The sequence below is a fragment of the Odocoileus virginianus genome, chromosome 24 (genome assembly GCF_023699985.2).
Source record: "Odocoileus virginianus isolate 20LAN1187 ecotype Illinois chromosome 24, Ovbor_1.2, whole genome shotgun sequence".
NCBI classification, from domain to species: domain Eukaryota; kingdom Metazoa; phylum Chordata; class Mammalia; order Artiodactyla; family Cervidae; genus Odocoileus; species Odocoileus virginianus.
Genome location: NC_069697.1, coordinates 6,674,426 through 6,692,306, shown reverse-complemented (window position 1 = coordinate 6,692,306; position 17,881 = coordinate 6,674,426). Strand labels below are relative to the sequence as shown.

At 38.1% G+C, this 17,881-nt stretch overlaps 1 protein-coding gene across 8 annotated transcripts in view; it reads right to left on the bottom strand.

Annotated features, from left to right (window-relative positions):
* The window catches only part of NAV3 (neuron navigator 3), an 889,111-nt gene that overhangs the window by 211,988 nt on the left and 659,242 nt on the right, over positions 1-17,881 (bottom strand). For 7 of the 8 annotated variants that reach the window (XM_070454242.1, XM_070454243.1, XM_070454238.1 and 4 more), the window contains 2 exons: positions 5,742-5,810; positions 2,487-2,626 (listed from right to left, as the gene is read on the bottom strand). In XM_070454242.1, the coding sequence (XP_070310343.1) occupies positions 2,487-2,626; positions 5,742-5,810 (209 nt within the window). The remainder of the gene's footprint in view (positions 1-2,486; positions 2,627-5,741; positions 5,811-17,881) is intronic. The other variant, XM_070454241.1, reaches the window with a different exon arrangement.

Below are 17,881 nucleotides of genomic sequence, written 5' to 3'. Positions count from 1 at the left end.
CATTCTTATCCAAAAAGATGTACCACAGGAACAGTCTAAAGGATAAATTATGAACTGTTTCATATGTGATGGTTATGTTTGCTTTGTTTTCTCTATAGTTTAAGATAATATTTTGGCAGTAGGGCTTACCAGGTAGCACTAGTGGTAAAGAACCTGCCTGCCAATGCAGCAGATCTGAGACACAGGTTCAATCCCTGGATTAGCAAGATTCCCTGGACAAAGGCATGGCAACCCACTCCAGTATTCTTGCCTGGAGAATCCCATCTCTTGCCTGGAGAAACTCCTGGTGGGCTACAGTCTATAGGGTTGCACAGAGTTGAGCACAATTGATAGCACGCACGCACATTTGGCAATAGAAAATAGCATGATACAATGATTAATTTAAAAATGAGATTGGAAGTACTGACATGAAGTTGCACCTCCATGTTAATAGAAAATGCCATATAATGTATAAAACAAATTCTCCAGGCCAGAATACTGGAGTGGGTAATCTTTCCCTTCTCCAGGGGATCTTCCCAACCCAGGAATTGAACCAGGGTCTCCTGCATTGCAGGTGGATTCTTTACCAACTGAGCTGAGGAAAGCCCTGTATTATATAATGCAATTTAAGCTTTATTATTGACCATTTAATGCCTACATTTAATATATTATAAATATTTGTGAGTGTGATATCATCCACTTTAAAGGTTTTGGAATTTTACTTTGTTGGAATTAAAAGTAATGGATATAATTCACCAGGAAAACTTTTGCTCTTGAGACCGACCTAAGGAAATCTGCTATGGTCAAAAACCACATAATGTGTCATCTGTCTCCATCTTGTGGTTATTGTAAATACTGCTACTTTTTAGAGAGGCTGAATGGCTATGGAAAAATAGGAGTATTTGGCTATCTTTGGATTTTTACTTTTAGATACCAGAAATTTAAAAAGTATTTCACTTTTAAATGACAGAAAAAATATATTTTTATATCAAAGTGTTAGGTCATCTAAAGCATTTCTATGTTTCTCTGCCAATGTTACTAGTCATTTCTTACATAAATATTATGTAACTGTAGTATCATGTAGCTAAACTGGACACCTGAGCATTCCACTCGGCATATATGGTCTAAGCCTGTTTACTTTCCCTTTGAATTTCACAGCACATAAAGGCCTTTGACACTTTTTAGAAAAGTCACAAAATGAGGGGGAGATATTTTTGTGATAAGAAATTGTTGTCCAGGAAAAGTATAATTCTTCAGAAATACTTCTTAGGTTCTCAAATCAAAGATCTTATTGTTTAAAGACAAAATCCTAACTTCCAAATACATACTATTTTCTTCTTTTTCCATTTAACTCAAGAACTGGGGATATTACACTGCTTTGTTTATAGGGGTTTAGAGTCTGCCCAGCTGTGTTTTAATGGGTAAGATATTTTCAATAAAGTGCATAATTCATAGATCACCCCTGTCAATTCTGAGTAAAAGAAGTCTCATCAGATCATCCATGTGAAACAATCAGAAATGTTCTAATCAGAGTCAAAAAACTTTTGACCTGGTTGAATTAGTCAAACTAAACTTGTCAGCTGTTCTACCACTAAGCATATGTGTCACTATTGAATTTCCTGTTGCATAGAGAGTTGAATACTACAAAGAGAAGTTTTATTGATTAGAAAACACTACCTCAAAATCTTGCAACATGCCTAGTCCCTCCAGGGTCACGCTGCTCCCAACAGCAGAGGTTCTTGGTTTTCTTATGGTTTAGATGTAAATTACACATCTTCCCACTTGGATGCATGCTCCACAGGGATATGCATCAAGCCAGGGCCTCTTTAAACACACTCTGAGCACACTACAGAGAACTGTGTATCATATAGTTAATATATAATCTGCCTTTAACACACTTCTGTGTCCTTTCTTCCTGATTAGCATGTGGTTGGATATTTCTATTATATACCCTTTCAAGAAAGTAAAACAAACCTGAATAATTTGTCTCTTAAAGGAAAAATTAAGGTCATAAGATTCATCTGTCCTGCTGCTTCCAAAGACTAAATATCCTTCATAATTATGTCTTAAATTCTGATTGCTTCAAACTCAGTTTCCTCAAACACTTAGGGCACTTAATTAATTTAGTTAACTAAAACTAAGGATTCAAAGACATTTTATACAGGTTCATGACTTCAGAATAAATGTTCACAAAACATGAGAAGACAAAAGAAAATGGTATTTACATGCATCCAGGAGGAAATCTTTGAGAAACAGATTTTAAACATGGGGATATCACTAACTGCTTTAATATAAATGACTACATTTCCTTAAAATATTCTCCAGATAAGAAAGGTGCTGAAGAAAGCTGGAATGCAAGAGGATGCACTTAGAAAACATAAGAAATTCCACTGATAACATTTCCACTCCAAATGCTGTAACACCGCTTACACGCTAGATTTAGCATGTAATTTACGAGGCTCATAGGTTACCCTTGTGCCTTTATGATGTAAGGGGAGAACACTTACCTTTTTCATTTCCATTTGCATAATTTGGAGGCTTGTTTTTATCAATGCTGTTAAAGCTCTGACTTCTCCTATTTAAATTGGAGGCTCCCTGGACCTTGCTGCTGTTGCCTGCAGCTGGCACCCTAGAGGGACCTGGAAGCCTGAAATAGTACAAGAAAAATTACATCATTATTGTACATTACAAAAAGAGAAGAGGAGGTTCTGGGTAGGGAAGGGTTAATGGGAAAATCATAATTTATGGAGTTCAGCAAAAATTGTTGGTTTAAGTGACAAATAGCTAAATACAACATTTGAGAATCACCAGAAAAGTCTTGTTTCATATGATGTAATCTGCCTCCAAAGTATATTAAAAATGCAGGACAATTAGAAATAAAGTAATTCTAACTAAAAACTCATGCTTATCACATGTGTGATGAATGCAACTTTGCTTAAAGGGGCTGTAACAATTATATGAAAAGCAAGGGAAATAGTAATATTATGTTCTCAGGATATTAAGCAGCTGCCTGCAATTATTGTTAAGATTTTTCAATGTATGGGACATTTGTTTTTATCTTAGGTGGCTGTATTTTAAATGAACTTGTATGTTAATAACAAGAAGAAGAAAGTTACATAATAAACTGCACAGAGCAAACACTTACTGAATATCTGAGCTAGTTAATTACTCTAAAACATGGTGTGGAAACGAGGGTCATGAGTTTGTTCATATTGGACCCACCTGTCTCACATAAAAACTTTCACTCGCTTGCCAAAAGTAAAGACCTGGACTTTACCTGGTTACCCCACAAGTGTGGCTAATAATCACACAGGCCATGTGACAAAAAAGATGCGAGTCTCATAAAAAAAAAAAATCTGTTAGTAGAATGACAATTCAAAATGCACGCATAGTGATAGTTGCTTCAGCTCTTCTTATATGAAGGACAAGACATGAGGAAATAATGTAGACTATCTTAAAATTAGGGAAAGCTTGACAGGAGTTAACGTACTTAAGTTGTTTTACTTGAACTATAATTAAAAGTCAGCTTGGATCATTTATTTCACTGTTTAAACAGTTCCCATATTAAAATTTCAAGTATTCAGTCATTTCAAGGATGGTGCCTAAAATATGCAATTACAATATTTTATTTAGTGTATATTGCATATTTATAATAAACAATCCACATAAAACTAGAAATTAAGAACGGGCATTGGTATTCTAGACACGTTTGAAACATGACACTGAGCACTGCCAGCGTCTTTGCTAGTTTTTGCTGCCACCATGAGAATGTCACTGTGTACTGCTCTAAAAACTCTATTTTAAGAGAAAAATAAGAAAAATAAACTGGAACTTATAAAGGTAGCAATTTATTTTTTTAACTGTTATCCTTTAGAAAAGGTTTAAAGTAAAAGAATGTTTATATCTGTTATACTGGTACCCAATATATTATAATTTCACAATCGTGTGCTACCATATTCAAAATTTAACTCACCTTATTACACTACCTGACATACTATCTCCACAGATCATTAGGAAATCAAACTCTTAAATGTATACTATAAATATTTTAAAATAGTAACAGGTATAGCAAAAAGGAATGTACATCAGGAAAACACACACACCAGCCTGAAAACAGAAATGTTGATATCTTGGAATAGTTAATAGCTTCAAAATGTTGACTGTATTTTGGAGTTTAAATACATATGGCTGTTAATAGTTCCTTCAGCTATTTTGCTACTTAGAGGTTGTGTCATACATAAGATTAGAATCTTTTCCAAATGACTCCAGCATTTAACTTCTGCTCAAATGGATCTGCAGGATGTGTAAGTCTAGCACAATAACCACAGACACCAGAAATTTTGGAGACCAGGGACTGCACTATGTAGAAAGAACCCAATTAATTAATTTGGCTTAATGTCCCAATCACAATAAAAGTGAGAACTAGTCCTGTAGACTCAGCCACAGACTTAGAAAGTTCAGTCCAAACTCACATTAATAAACAGATTTTGTTACAAAATTTGCCCTGATTGCAATGAAACTTGATGTGTTTCTAGAAAGCAATTAAATTGCATTTTAATCTTGACTGTGACCCATGGAGCCAAGTGATTTTTAGTTCTCAGAAGAACAAATTAAAACAAATTAAAAAATCCATTTGCTCTTCTCATTACCCTAATTTGACAGTCAGCCAGAGCTCCAGATCATTCATCAAAGTAATAAAAAGAGAAATGAGAATGAAGCCAAAAAAAAAAAAGAGAGAGATGTTCTATTAAATTGAAAAAGTACTTAAAATACATTTTACATTCATAAATCTTAGAAGTAGTAATAAAAAATGCTTACTGAACATGGTAGGTCTCTGTTCTTTCCATATCCTAATTTATCTCATTTCTTCTGATTTTTCATTAAATACCCTCTCAATTTGCCTATTCAGAATCCGTTTAATTACTATGGAAATGAGCATAAGTTAGAAAACCAAGGCAAGGGGAAAATATTTCATGTCAAGGCACCATCAGCGGTCCTTGTAGTCAAACACTGCATAATATGACTCATTATTGAGTAGTGACTGGTTAATCAACAGTGAGACACTCTCCCAGTGAGTCAGGTGGCACAAATAACTACATCATACTCAGGGGGCAAAACACATTTGCTGTGGCCTCACTGAGCTGTGCCATCATTAACGTTAAAAAAAGATCAACTGGCACACATTTTATATACTATTGATTTTCCAAACAGTATATAATGCACTGTCATTTATTTAACTACACTGACTTTAAAATACATATTTCATAAAGAAGAAAAAATTTAAAGTGCTAAAGGTAAAAGAATGACCCAGGCTGACCTGGTACTAACTGCCCCCCAAAAATCTTCCAATGTGTCTCAGTGCTGCTTCACAATGTGCAATTATCAACGCAAGGCCATTTCAAAAAGCAATCATAATCTTGTTTTACTTCCAGAAAGAAGTTTTACTTCTAGAAAGAAGAGGGTCTTCAAAGTAATTTTTTTCTTGATTTTCCTCTAAGCCTAGACCCTAGATTTTAGCCCAGTCATAGCACTGTGTATAACAAAACTAAATTAGAGGAACTCAAGATCCATTTCATAATTTAACACAACAAGCTCATCCTCAAGAAGTCATGTGGACATCTACTTGGAAAAATTCAGTACTCTAACCTTTTCATCCAGAAGTATGTCATTTTTGGAAAAAAATTTAGAATGATAGGACAAAATATCACTGGGCATTTACTTTATTATCACTAATAAGCAATAAATTAGAGATATTAACTGACCTAGTAGGCTTTTTTTGACTGGTTGCAATTCCACTGTGATTAGACTGAGTTGCATATCTGGCTGCCAGACTGTATGAGGAGAAACAGAGAAATTGAATTAAAGAGATTCCTTGAACATGGAAAGAAAGTACAAACTTACAAGAAAACTATGAGTTAATGAAATGCAATTGGAACATGTATAAACATGCATAAAGAATAAATTAATTAGAAAATTATGATAATGTAACATATACACCATGATCTTTGATTATGAACATACTATGAAATAATTAATGCTGTGTACCCCCTCAGTAAGTGTGTTGTCAATGACTGTAAAATAATGGCTGTGTGACAATATTAGTGCCTTCTTAAGTAGTAGTATTCCATCTTATAAAGAATTCAACCTTTGTAAATGACAGTGAAAACTTCGGGAAAGCTAAAATTTGACTTACACCATAGCAAGATCTCTTTCTCAAAAAAAGATTCAAATGACAAAAAGTATGAAATGCGAGTCATTATTTTATGAACTCTAATTAGAAAATTTTAACCTAAATACTATTTTGAATACCAAAAGTTAAAATATCTGGTTTCTGTCTAATAAGTTATTGCTGATCTCCAGCCCTGGATACAGCATTTAAAGGAAGTGATTAATAAAAGATACCTTTCCAGAGAAAGAGCCATGCAAAAATTGAGATTAAAATGGAGTCAAACTCTTCAAAAACAGACTGAACAACTGTTGAGGACAATTTCTGGGAATTCTTAAATTATAATTCTTAATGATTTTTTAAATCACAATCTTTGGTCAAAAATACACCAAAGAGCATCATGGAAACCGAGTTTTGAAGAGCAGTGATACTTTATAAACAAAATCAACATCTGTGCTTCAGTTTGAACTGATTTCTGAATTACCTAATGGCTCTGAAACTAGAGTTCTGAGGACATAGTAAGACTCAGTGAACCCAAACATTTCCACCTGCGCTGTGATAGTCATGGGTTGATGTGTGAGAAGAGAATCACCGTGTTGGTGAATTGTGATGCCTCTACATGAAGCCAGTTGTACATGCACAGTTTTCAAGGCCTCCAAGGAGACAGGAACAACATGGGGGTGTTGGAATCAGGGTAGAAGGGTTGCGTGGAGCCCTGCTGTTCAGCCAATTGCTTTGCTGCCAAGCAGAGGGCATTTAATCAAAATGGTGATTAATGGTGTCCTTAAAATGGTGACACGTTTCCTAAGTAAACTCTGACTCCACAGAGGCAGGCGGTAGTGGGAGCATGCAGGTCCTTAGAATCGCTTGGCTAGAGAGGAATAAACACATCTTCATATTGAGATAGCTTTTCAGGGCACTTGTTTTCAAGAGGATACATGGTATATTCTTATTTGCAGAGAGTGCATTCTGTATTCCAGTGACACTGGCCACAAAGACAACTGGCCACAGTGGCCAAACTACACCTCGACTACCACAACATCAGAGGACAGCTTAAACACAAAAACAAAATGTTCCAGTGGGATGGGACATTCACTCAAAAGTTAAATGTAAAAGTACCTGCAGTGAAAAAAGAATCTTCTGTGGATGTGTCAACTGAGAAAAAGAGAACTACCTAAAGGTCTACCATGATGTCTTCTATCCTGTACCTTCCAAATTGAAGACAAATATTAGCAGGAGAGATGCCCATTAAAAAAAAAGCACATTCCCTAAGGGAGCTGAGGCCACCTCATTGATACCTTCCTCCATGATTTATTAAGTATCATAATTTCTACTATGGAAGTGGAAACCAATAGCAAAATCTAGAGAAGTTAATTGACTTGGCCAAAATCAATTTGATTTTATTGCCCATGCGTGTTTTCTAATTATCAGAGAATATAGGGTTTCTTAGGTGGCTTAAAAGTAACAAATCCACCTGCCAAAGAAGGAAACACGGGAGATGCAGGTTTGGTCCATGGGTCAGGAAGATCCCATGGAGGAAGAAATGGCAACCCATTCCCATATTTTCGCCTGGGAAATCCCATGGATAGAGAAGCTGGTGGGTTATAATCCATTGGGCCACAAAGAGTTGGACATGACTGAGCACATGCACATCAGAGAATACTCTACAAGTTGCCTGTATTTTTGTACTAAGCCACCCTACTTCCATTCTTTAAAACTTGGTTTCTGCTCTATTCTCTCCTTGCAATTGTGAAACTGTTATTTGAAGAACACAAGAGTCTGATTCAGTTCTTAACATATTCTAGTATCTTTGAATTTGACCATATTGTTCCTTCTACCTTTCTGACTCTCTTTCATAGACTGCCCTACTAAATAAACTCAATTGATCTGCCCACCATCATTCTTGATCATTTTCTCTTTCCTTCACTTCTTCCACTATCCATCTCTTAAAGACATGCTTTTTCATATGCTATCTTTCCTCAAGCACTTGTATGCATTCTTTCATTTGAGTCTTACATAAGATTTCAGGTAAAATAAACCAGAAAGTGAAAGTGTTAGTCACTCAGTCATGTCCGACTCTTTGCAACCCCATGGAATGTCACCTCAGTCCCTGGAATTCTCCAGGCATGAATACTGGAGTGGGTAGCCATACTCTTGGGCTTTTCTGGTGGCTCAGCGGTAAAGACTCTGCCTACAATGCAGGAGACCCGGGTTCTATCCCTAGGTCAGGAAGATCCCCTGGAGTAGGGCATGGCGATCCACTCTAGTACTCTTGCCTAGAGAATCTCATGGACAGAGGAGGCTGGCAGGCAATAGGGCTGCACAGTCAGACATGGCTGAAGCAGGTAAGCAGCAGCAACCATACCCTTATTCAGGGGATTAAACCCTGATTCCTGCTGGTGTTAGTTAATAACTGAAGGCTGGGTTAATATCTGCACCATACTGCCAGTGATCAACATCAAATGAATAAAAGACACCCATGTCCATGACCTTCAAAATCAACTACCACACCAAACTCACCATTTTCTTCTTTAACTCCCAAGTTCTAATCAAGTCCTATCTTTCATTTCATGATTTCTGTTCACAAGATCACCATTTTACTTAACCCTCTGGACTTGAAGCCTCAGGAGTCAACTCTTCCCTTTTTTCTTCCTTTTAATTATTGTAGATGTACAATCAATATCCTGCCATGCTGATTTGACCTCTACAAATTTATCTGTATCTATGTTCTCCTTCAATTTTCATGTTTCCCATGCTAACGCAAGCCTCAACACTTCCCACAGCGACTCTAGTTCCCTTCATTTTTCTTGATTATTTTTTAACCTGGCTCTGACTCCCTGTGCAGCAGAAACATATTTTTCCCACAATGCTTGTAATACCATTTCCCTAGTTTCAGATTTACAAACTGGCTAGTAACAAAGTAGGTGAGTGGATACAGTCAAAACAATTTATTAATGAAACAGACACAAGGGACATGTAGATACAGCTCTGAGGCAAGTGAGGGGAGATAAAAAGTGAGAGCATCAGTCAACTAAGGATTTGAAGACATCTGGATGGAAGATTGTGTCTTCTTTTCCAGAAATGATATCAAAGGAAACTCCTTCTAGTTAATAATTTGGATGGCAAAAGGTATCAGAAACAAAAGAACAACAACGACAAAAAATACTTAGAAACTCACTGTGGGTACTATACTAAAGAAGCATCTGCTCATCTATATAATAAAGTATAATATCAAGGGAATGCTTTTTATTTCCTCTAACATGGAAGGGAAGAGGTGGAGTTTCTACAGCCAATTAAACAAAGGATGAAATTCATCTGGTATTCAGAACACAGAAGAATCCCAACTGCCAGAACTATCTAAAACAGCTTCAGCACAAATCTCCACATGGAATTGCAATATCCATGTATTTATAAAGAAAGAATGCTTCTCGAAATAAACAGATCCTGAATTTTGATTATCTATTTTTATTAACCACCAGAGTCTCACTACTCAAAGTGTTGTCCATAGAGGAACAGAATTGGCATGATTTGGACCTGCTTTATTGACTATGCCAAAGCCTTTGACTGTGTGGATCCCAATAAACTGTGGAAAATTCTGAAAGAGATGGGAATACCAGACTACCTGACCTGCCTCTTGAGAAATCTGTATGCAGGTCAGGAAGCAACAGTTAGAACTGGACATGGAACAACAGACTGGTTCCAAATAGGAAAAGGGGTACATCAAAGCTGTATCTTGTCACCCTGCTGATTTAACTTATATGCAGAGTACATCATGAGAAACACTGGGCTGGAGGAAGCACAAGCTGGAATCAAGATTGCCAGGAGAAATGTCAATAACGTCAGATACACAGATGACACCACCCTTATGGCAGAAAGTGAAGAGAAACTAAAAAGCCTCTTGATGAAAGTGAAAGAGGAGAGTGAAAAAGTTGGCTTAAAGCTCAACATTCAGAAAACTAAGATCATGGCATCTGGCCCCATCACTTCATGGTAAACAGATGGGGAAACAGTGGAAACAGTGTCAGACCTTATTTTTTTGGGCTCCAAAATCATTGCAGATGGTGATTGCAGCCATGAAATTAAAAGACGCTTACTCCTTGGAAGGAAAGGTATGACCAACCTAGACAGCATATTAAAAAGCGTAGACATTACTTTGCCAACAAAGGTCCATCTAGTCAAGGCTATGATTTTTCCAGTGGTCATGTATGGATGTGAGAGTTGGACTGCGAAGAAAGCTGAGAGCTGAAGAATCGATGCTTTTGAACTGTGGTGTTGGAGAAGACTCTTGAGAGTCCCTTGGACTGCAAGGAGATCCAACAGGTCCATCCTAGAGATCAGTCCTGGGTGTTCATTGGAAGGACTGATGCTGAAGCTGAAACTCCAGTACTTTGGCCACCTCATGAGAAGAGTTGACTCATTGGAAAAGACCGTGATGCTGGGAGGGATTGGGGGCAGGAGGAGAAAGGGATGACAGAGGATGAGATGACTGGATGGCATCACCGACTCGATGGACATGAGTTTGAGTAAACTCCGGGAGTTGGTGATGGACAGGGAGGCCTGGGGTGCTGCAGTTCATGGGGTCACAAAGAGTTGGACATGACTGAGTGACTGAACTGAGAGGCTTCCTTGGTGGTTCATCTGGTAATCTGCCTGCAATGCAGGAGACATGGGTTCAATTCCCAAGTTGGGAAGATCCCCTGGAGAAGGGAACGGCAGACTCCAGTATTCTGGTCTGGAGAATTCCATGGACTATACAGAGTCACAAAGAGTCGGATGGACCTTGTTAGAAATACTGGTCTGTTCCCTAATCTACTGACTCAGAATCTTCATTTTAACAGGATTCCTATACATAATTGGACTTCCCAGGTGGCACCAGTGGTAAGGAACCTGCCTGAATGCAGGTTCATCAATGCAGAAGACAGAGCCTGTAGCCTACCTCAGTCCATGGGAGATGGGTTTGATCCCTGGGTCAGGAAGATCCCCTGGAGGAGGGCATGGCCACCCACTCCAGTATTCTTGACTGGAGAATCCCACGGACAGAGGAGCCTGGTGGACTACAGCCCACAAGGTCGCAAAGAGTTGGACACGACTGAAGGAACTGAGCATGCATCAGGTCCCTTAGCTTTCTCAACACAACAGCTCTCTCTTGAGCTGCTCCTCCTCTTCCTTCCCAGACTCAGGTTTACTCACCACACTCATCTTCTAAATTTAGTACTATGACCATGAATATTTTCAAAATCACAATCCTAGGCATCAGCTAACCTACCCCTTCATTTTTTATATCAAATCTCTATTTTATAATCCAATCTCAATTCTACAATCAGCCTCTTTTCTAAAATATCTCATTATCTCCTAGATAATGTACCTGGATCTAGCAGCTATTAATAGATTTCTCCCAGATATTCCCCATATGTTCCAACCTCAAATCATTCTTCTTCTTCCAAATCGTCCTCTTTCTCTTTGCTGTTGCTGTTTAAATTTAGTGTCAAATACTTTTTCCATTGAACAAAGAGCTTCCTCCTGATCATGACCCACTCCATTCTTCCCCGTGTCATTCGGCACATGGATTCTAATGATGACTCAGGTGACTAGTCACTTTGTTGTCAGTCTTTTTTTTCACAGCTAGTCTAATTCATTCCTCTCAGAGTGAACAGAACCAACTTTCCCAAGAAAGAATAGAAGTCAGTATTTTTCTTTGAACTTGCTGTTGACTCCCCACTGTCTGCAGGGCAGAGTCCGAATTCTGTGATCTGGTTTACAGAGTGCCTCTGTGTCTCTCCTCAGACTTTCCTACAGCTTCCTCTCCTGGGCACATCCTCCACCCTATGTTCTCCCCATCACCAGACCTCAGCCATGGCCTGGGGCCTCTTCTCCCAGCTCCTGCATTTCCTCATGAGGCTTCCTTCAACCTAGAACACCAGTATTTCTTGTCCCCACATTATGCTATCTTGCTTCTGCTTTAAGATCCTACTCAAATGTCACCTCCTTGTTGAGGCATTTCTCAAGTACGGTTACTTGAGAAGTTACTTTTGTCCTCCATGAGTCCCCAGGTCTTTACTCATCTCTAAGTGTTTGCTTAATATGGAAGTTTATCAGGGTAAATGTCTGCCTCCCGAATAGATGGCATTGTTCACCAGGACAAGGGTAATGGTATGTTCATTTCTGCATTCCCAGTTCCAGTCATGGGTTTGAAGTGAAGTGAAGCGAGGTCACTCATTCGTGTCCGACTCTTTGCGACCTGGTGGACTAGAGCCCACTAGGCTCCTCTGTCCATGGGATTCTCCAGGCAAGAATACTGGAGTGGTATTATTCAAACAATGGGCTTCCCAGGTGGCTCCAGTGGTAGAGAACACGCCTGCCAAATGTGGGAGAATAAGAGACGTGTGTTCGATCCCTGGGTCAGGAAGATCCCCTGGAGGAGGGCATGGCAACTCACTCCAGTATCCAACAATGGCAATGATATCACCATTTTATAACCAAGTGAAATTGTTTTAAGAATAGAATTATCAAAATTATGCTAAAGGAGGGAAAACAACATGTCTTCATTGTGTCCTTATTAAGTGACGTTAGCCTTTATCATGTATTATTCACAATAGTCCTGCAAAGTTAATGTTCTATTCCTCACTGAAACATATGAAATTGATGCCTTTAAACATTAACTCACTTGTACAAGTTATGCATCTTATAAATGATAGTACTGAAATTTAAATGTTTGTTGAATTCTATAAACTATGCTGTGTTCTACTATGACATATTATTTACTTGCAAATTACAACTGGCAATATTTTAATGCTTATTTTTCTATGAATTCATTGCCCTTTGGATTTGTGAATATCTCCTTCAGGGCATCATCTTTTCCAGTGTCAAATACATCTGCTTTCAATAGATACTTTTCAGCATTCAGAGAGAGAATATTAGATAATTTCATTCAACAGATTACTTTATGCAGAAATATGAAGTAGGCAGTAAAATAAACTTATATTTTAAGGTATTTTTAGTATCCAGGCAGCTCTCCTCAAAAATCCCCCAAGTAAACACTATATTTAAAAATTTTAAGCCACCTTTTAGTAAGAACTAGAAAATAAGTCATACTATTTAAAACTTGCCACTTGTTCATTACACACATAACTAAACAATCAATCACAGAACTTCTGAACTTTTTCTGCTGAGCACTATGGTAACCTCAAAGTCTCTGGCCAGGATTCCAGCAACTTATATTAATTAAAAGGCTTAGAATGAGTGTAAAAACTTCCTTGATTCCCTATTTTATGCTCTCACCAAAATATAAAGAAGATTTTGAGTGGTTCGGTGCAGGACTTTTGTAGAAGATTCTATTTCTGTTGTAATTATACTAACAGTGAACTTCCATGCAGTAGTAAAAATTACGTAATCTTACTAGTTAGCTTTCATCTTCAAAAATCAAAATGGACCCAGATATAAAGGATATGTGCATCTTTTAAAAATCACCAAAGTGTACCATTTGAACATCACACACCTATTACTCTTTATCTCCATTGGCTACTATAAAGCTTCTGAATAACTCATTTGTTGTGTTCAGTCACTCGGTCATGTCCAACTCTGTGACCCCATTTACTGCAGCACGCTAGGCTTCCTCATCCTTCACTATCTCCTGGAGTTTGGTCAAATTCATGTCCATTGAGTCGATGATGCCATCCAATCATCTTATCCTCTGTCATCCTGTCCTTCTCCTGCCCTCTATCTTTCCCAGCATCAGGGTTTTTTCCAAAGAGTCAGCTTTTTGCATCAGTTGGCCAAAATACTGGAACTTCAGCTTCAGCATCAGTCTTTCCAATGAATAGTCAGGGTTGATTTCCTTTTTAGGATGGACTGGTTGTATCTCCTTGCTCTCCAAGGGACTCTCAGGAGTCTTCTCCAGCACCACAATCCGAGAGCATCAATTCTCTGGCGCTCAGTCCAACATTATGACCCAAATTTCACATCCATACATGACTACTGGAAAAACCATATCTTTGACTATACGGACCTTTGTTGGCAAAGGAATGTCTCTGCTTTTTAATACGTTGTCTAGGTTTGTCTTAGCTTTTCTTCCACGGAGCAAATACCTTTTAATTTCATGGCTGCAGTCACCATCTGCAGTGATTTTGGAGACAAAGAAAATTAGGTCTGTCACTCTTTCCATTTTTCCCCATCTATTTGCCATGAAATAATGGGAACAGATGTCATGATATTCCTTATTTGAATGCTGAGTTTTAAGCCAGCTTTTTCACTCTCCTCTTTCACCTTCATCAAGAGGCTCTTTAGTTTCTCTTTCCTTTCTGCCATTAGGGTGATATCATCTGCATATCTGAGGTTATTGATATTTCTCCTGGCAATCTTAATTCTAGCTTGTGATTCATCCAGCCTGGCATTTCTCATGATGTACTTTACACGGAAGTTGAATAAGTAGGGTGACAATATATAGCCGTGACATACACTTTTCTCAATCTGGGACAAGTCTGTTGTTCCATGTCTGATTCTACCTATTGCTTCTTGACACGCATACAGGTTTCTCAGGAGATAGGTAAGATGGTCTGGTATTCCCATCTCCTTAAGAACTTTCCACAGTTGTTGTGATCCACACAGTCAAAGGCTTGAGCATAGACAGTGAAGCAAAAGCAGATGTTTTTTCTGGAGTTCTGTTGCTTTTTCTATGATAGAACAGATATTGGCAATTTGATTTCTGGTTCCTCTGCCTTGTATAAATCTCATTTTTAATTAGTGCTTAATTAGTATGATAATTAAGTATTCAGACAGGAACCTGGAGAGGAACAGCAACTTACTAGCAAATTGAGACTCTGTCCTGAATATGGCATCAAATACCAAAAAGTTTAAACTGTAGAATAAATAACAAACTTCCACATTAGTGAGATCCTTTAGAAATTGGGGGACAGAAGAGGTTGGGGTATTTAGTAAGCTTGGAACCAGACAGCATAAGAAATCACTGCTACTGCTCAGGAAAGATTTGATGAGGGCCTAAATGGAGGCAGAGGCACAGCTAGTGAGAAAAAATGATGAATGAGATAAGTTATGATCATAGACACAGGAACGGAAGGAAAAAATCTAAGACGGCTCCTGGATCATGGCTTGAGCTGTGTCACACAGTTACATAAGAGCAGAGAGAAGAGATTTAACATCCTTGATACAGTTAAAAAGAGATGAAAAAAAAAAAAGAAGACTCCACTTGTAACTTATGTCATTAGCCAAAGGGTGAATAAATAACAGGAAATACTAGAAAGATGGATATTCACAGGTGGGTAAATCCACTTTCACAGCAGAGAGAAAGATCGCTTCATGATCCTATTATAATAGCTCTCTTATAAAGCACACGAGGCTTTTGGATACTGAGTGAATCAATAAATAAAGAAGACATTGACTTCATACCCCTACAGTATTTAAAGTGGGAGATGCACATAGATATTGAGAAATTTTGTTTTGTGTTCCACTTATTCTAATAAGCATATATTGATATATTATCCACCAATTAATAAACCATTAAAAACACTTTTATTGACCACTGACAAAGCATCAGCATTGTTCTGACCACAAAGTTTCAATATGGAAAATTAGGTTTAGGCATGCGGGGATGACAACTCCACTCAGAGAAGCATAACCCTTAAGGCCAGGCATTTTAATTCAAATCCCTTTCTAAAAACATAACTTGATATTTAATGGAAACTGAATTGACTTCAAGCTTGGAAGGAGAAACCCAAAAGTATTGGGCAAGTGTGCAAAAAGTGACACATTCAAGTATTTATTCTCTGTGAATTACTAAAATGAAATGCCAGTAGTAAAGACCTGTCATCTTGTATCGGTTAATAGCACAGTCTCTAGAATGCTCTACCTGAATCTCAGCTCAGCTGTTCTCTGTGCCTGTGTCTCTGTGGGTTCAGTAAGGATGACAATGTGACCTACCTCATGGCTTTTATAAGGATTAAACTGTAAATCACTCAGAAAGGTGGCTGGTAGAAACAAGTGCTGCAACAGTTGAAAAGACAATTCAGTGGAATTCAGACCAATGTTCGGAAGTCCCTGGATTCACTAAGCCCCCATGTGAGGCTCTATAAATAGTCTGGTGAATTCAGTACAATAAAACTTCCTATGTTCTTATAATTACCCTGCCCTCCTGTGCTTGGTATTAGTCTCAACACCACATTCTTTGGTCCCACCTATCACTTTCAATGTTACTACATTCTTACTCTAAGACCAACAAGCATGGACTACCCAGGGCAGTGCATGAGCTTTAACTCTGGCTCTCAGTCTCCAGGTTTATAATTACTTTGAGACCATGGTTTCTTGTAAGCAAATACAGTTGTCTTAATTCCCTTCAAACCTCCCTGGATACCACTCACTCTTTTTGTTTCCTAAACTCAACAATAGCCAGCCCTATAGGTCCTAATATTATAAAGAATCATCAGAAACTATCCCAATAGGGCATCCAAGAACCACCATTCCCATCACAACATGCAGAGGGTAAGCCTTCCAGAATCTATAATTCTCAGCACTGTATATAATCCTCAAAGTATCTCAAATACATAAATTTCATAAATGTTTTATTTTGTGCTGTGTCATTAGATGAAAATATAGTTTTGCTATGTTTAATGCTACATTTGCTTTAATATTCAACCACAGTTTTGTGTTAGATTTGTACGCAAAATTCCACAACTAATTAGAAAGACAAAGACAACATGCCTAAGAAACAACAACAAAAATGATTTGCCTTTAAGAAGGTAGCTATGGGCTCTCACAATTATAAATACATTGCAAAACAAACAAAAGAAACATTCTCTTGTTTGCTTACTTGACCAATAAACCTTTGCTGTCTCCAGATTTTGTTCTGAGACCTCATTTTCTTTACAGCAATGGAAGAGCACGATACTCTCTTTCTGAGTAGTCTCTTCCATTTTTATTGTTTCAACCAATGAACCATTGCTAAATCAATGTTCCCAGGTCCGTATATCTGGCCCTGACCTTTCTCCTGGGCTCCAGAGCCTCATATTAAATATCACCATCTACAAGTCCCAGTGACATATCAAACTCATAAAGACCAAAGCTCAACTTCCTTCTCTGCACCTCCTTCTCATGTGTTTCTACCACAGCATTATTATCTTTTTTTCCTTATTAAAACACAACATCACCAATGAGCCAGCAAAACTAGAAACATGATGATTTTTTTGGCCCTTATCTCCAAACAGCCCAAATCCATTTTCTGCATCCTAGCCTCACGCCTACTAGCATGAAACGGTTCAAACCCGTGTCCCTCTTACTCCTCTCCTCTCTTTTCTCTATGCTGTCATCAATGTCAAGGTCCCAATTGATAAATAGCATCATTTTTCCTCTGTTATAAGATTCCCAAAGTGACTCCCTACACCTTGAAGAAAGAACAGTCAGCTCCCAGACAGAGCATCCAGAGACCCATAAATTGACCTCTGCCTCGTTCTCTATCCTATCGTCAAACCTTGTGACAATTTAAACCCAGAGCTATAATCAATTGCTTGGTACTCTTGTCATTAAGAAGTGGGATCTTGGGCTCCTCAGGATTTACCGTGCGGGGTGGCAGCATCTGCTGGGTTGCAGTTTTGGGAGCCTTCATTCACATTTGGAGGCCAGAAATCGCTGAGGGCTGTCATTTCCCGTTTGTTGATATGGCAGGAGATAGTTTCATTCTACACAGCAATGATACCTACCAACCATATTTACTGCAGGCAGCCTTAAAAG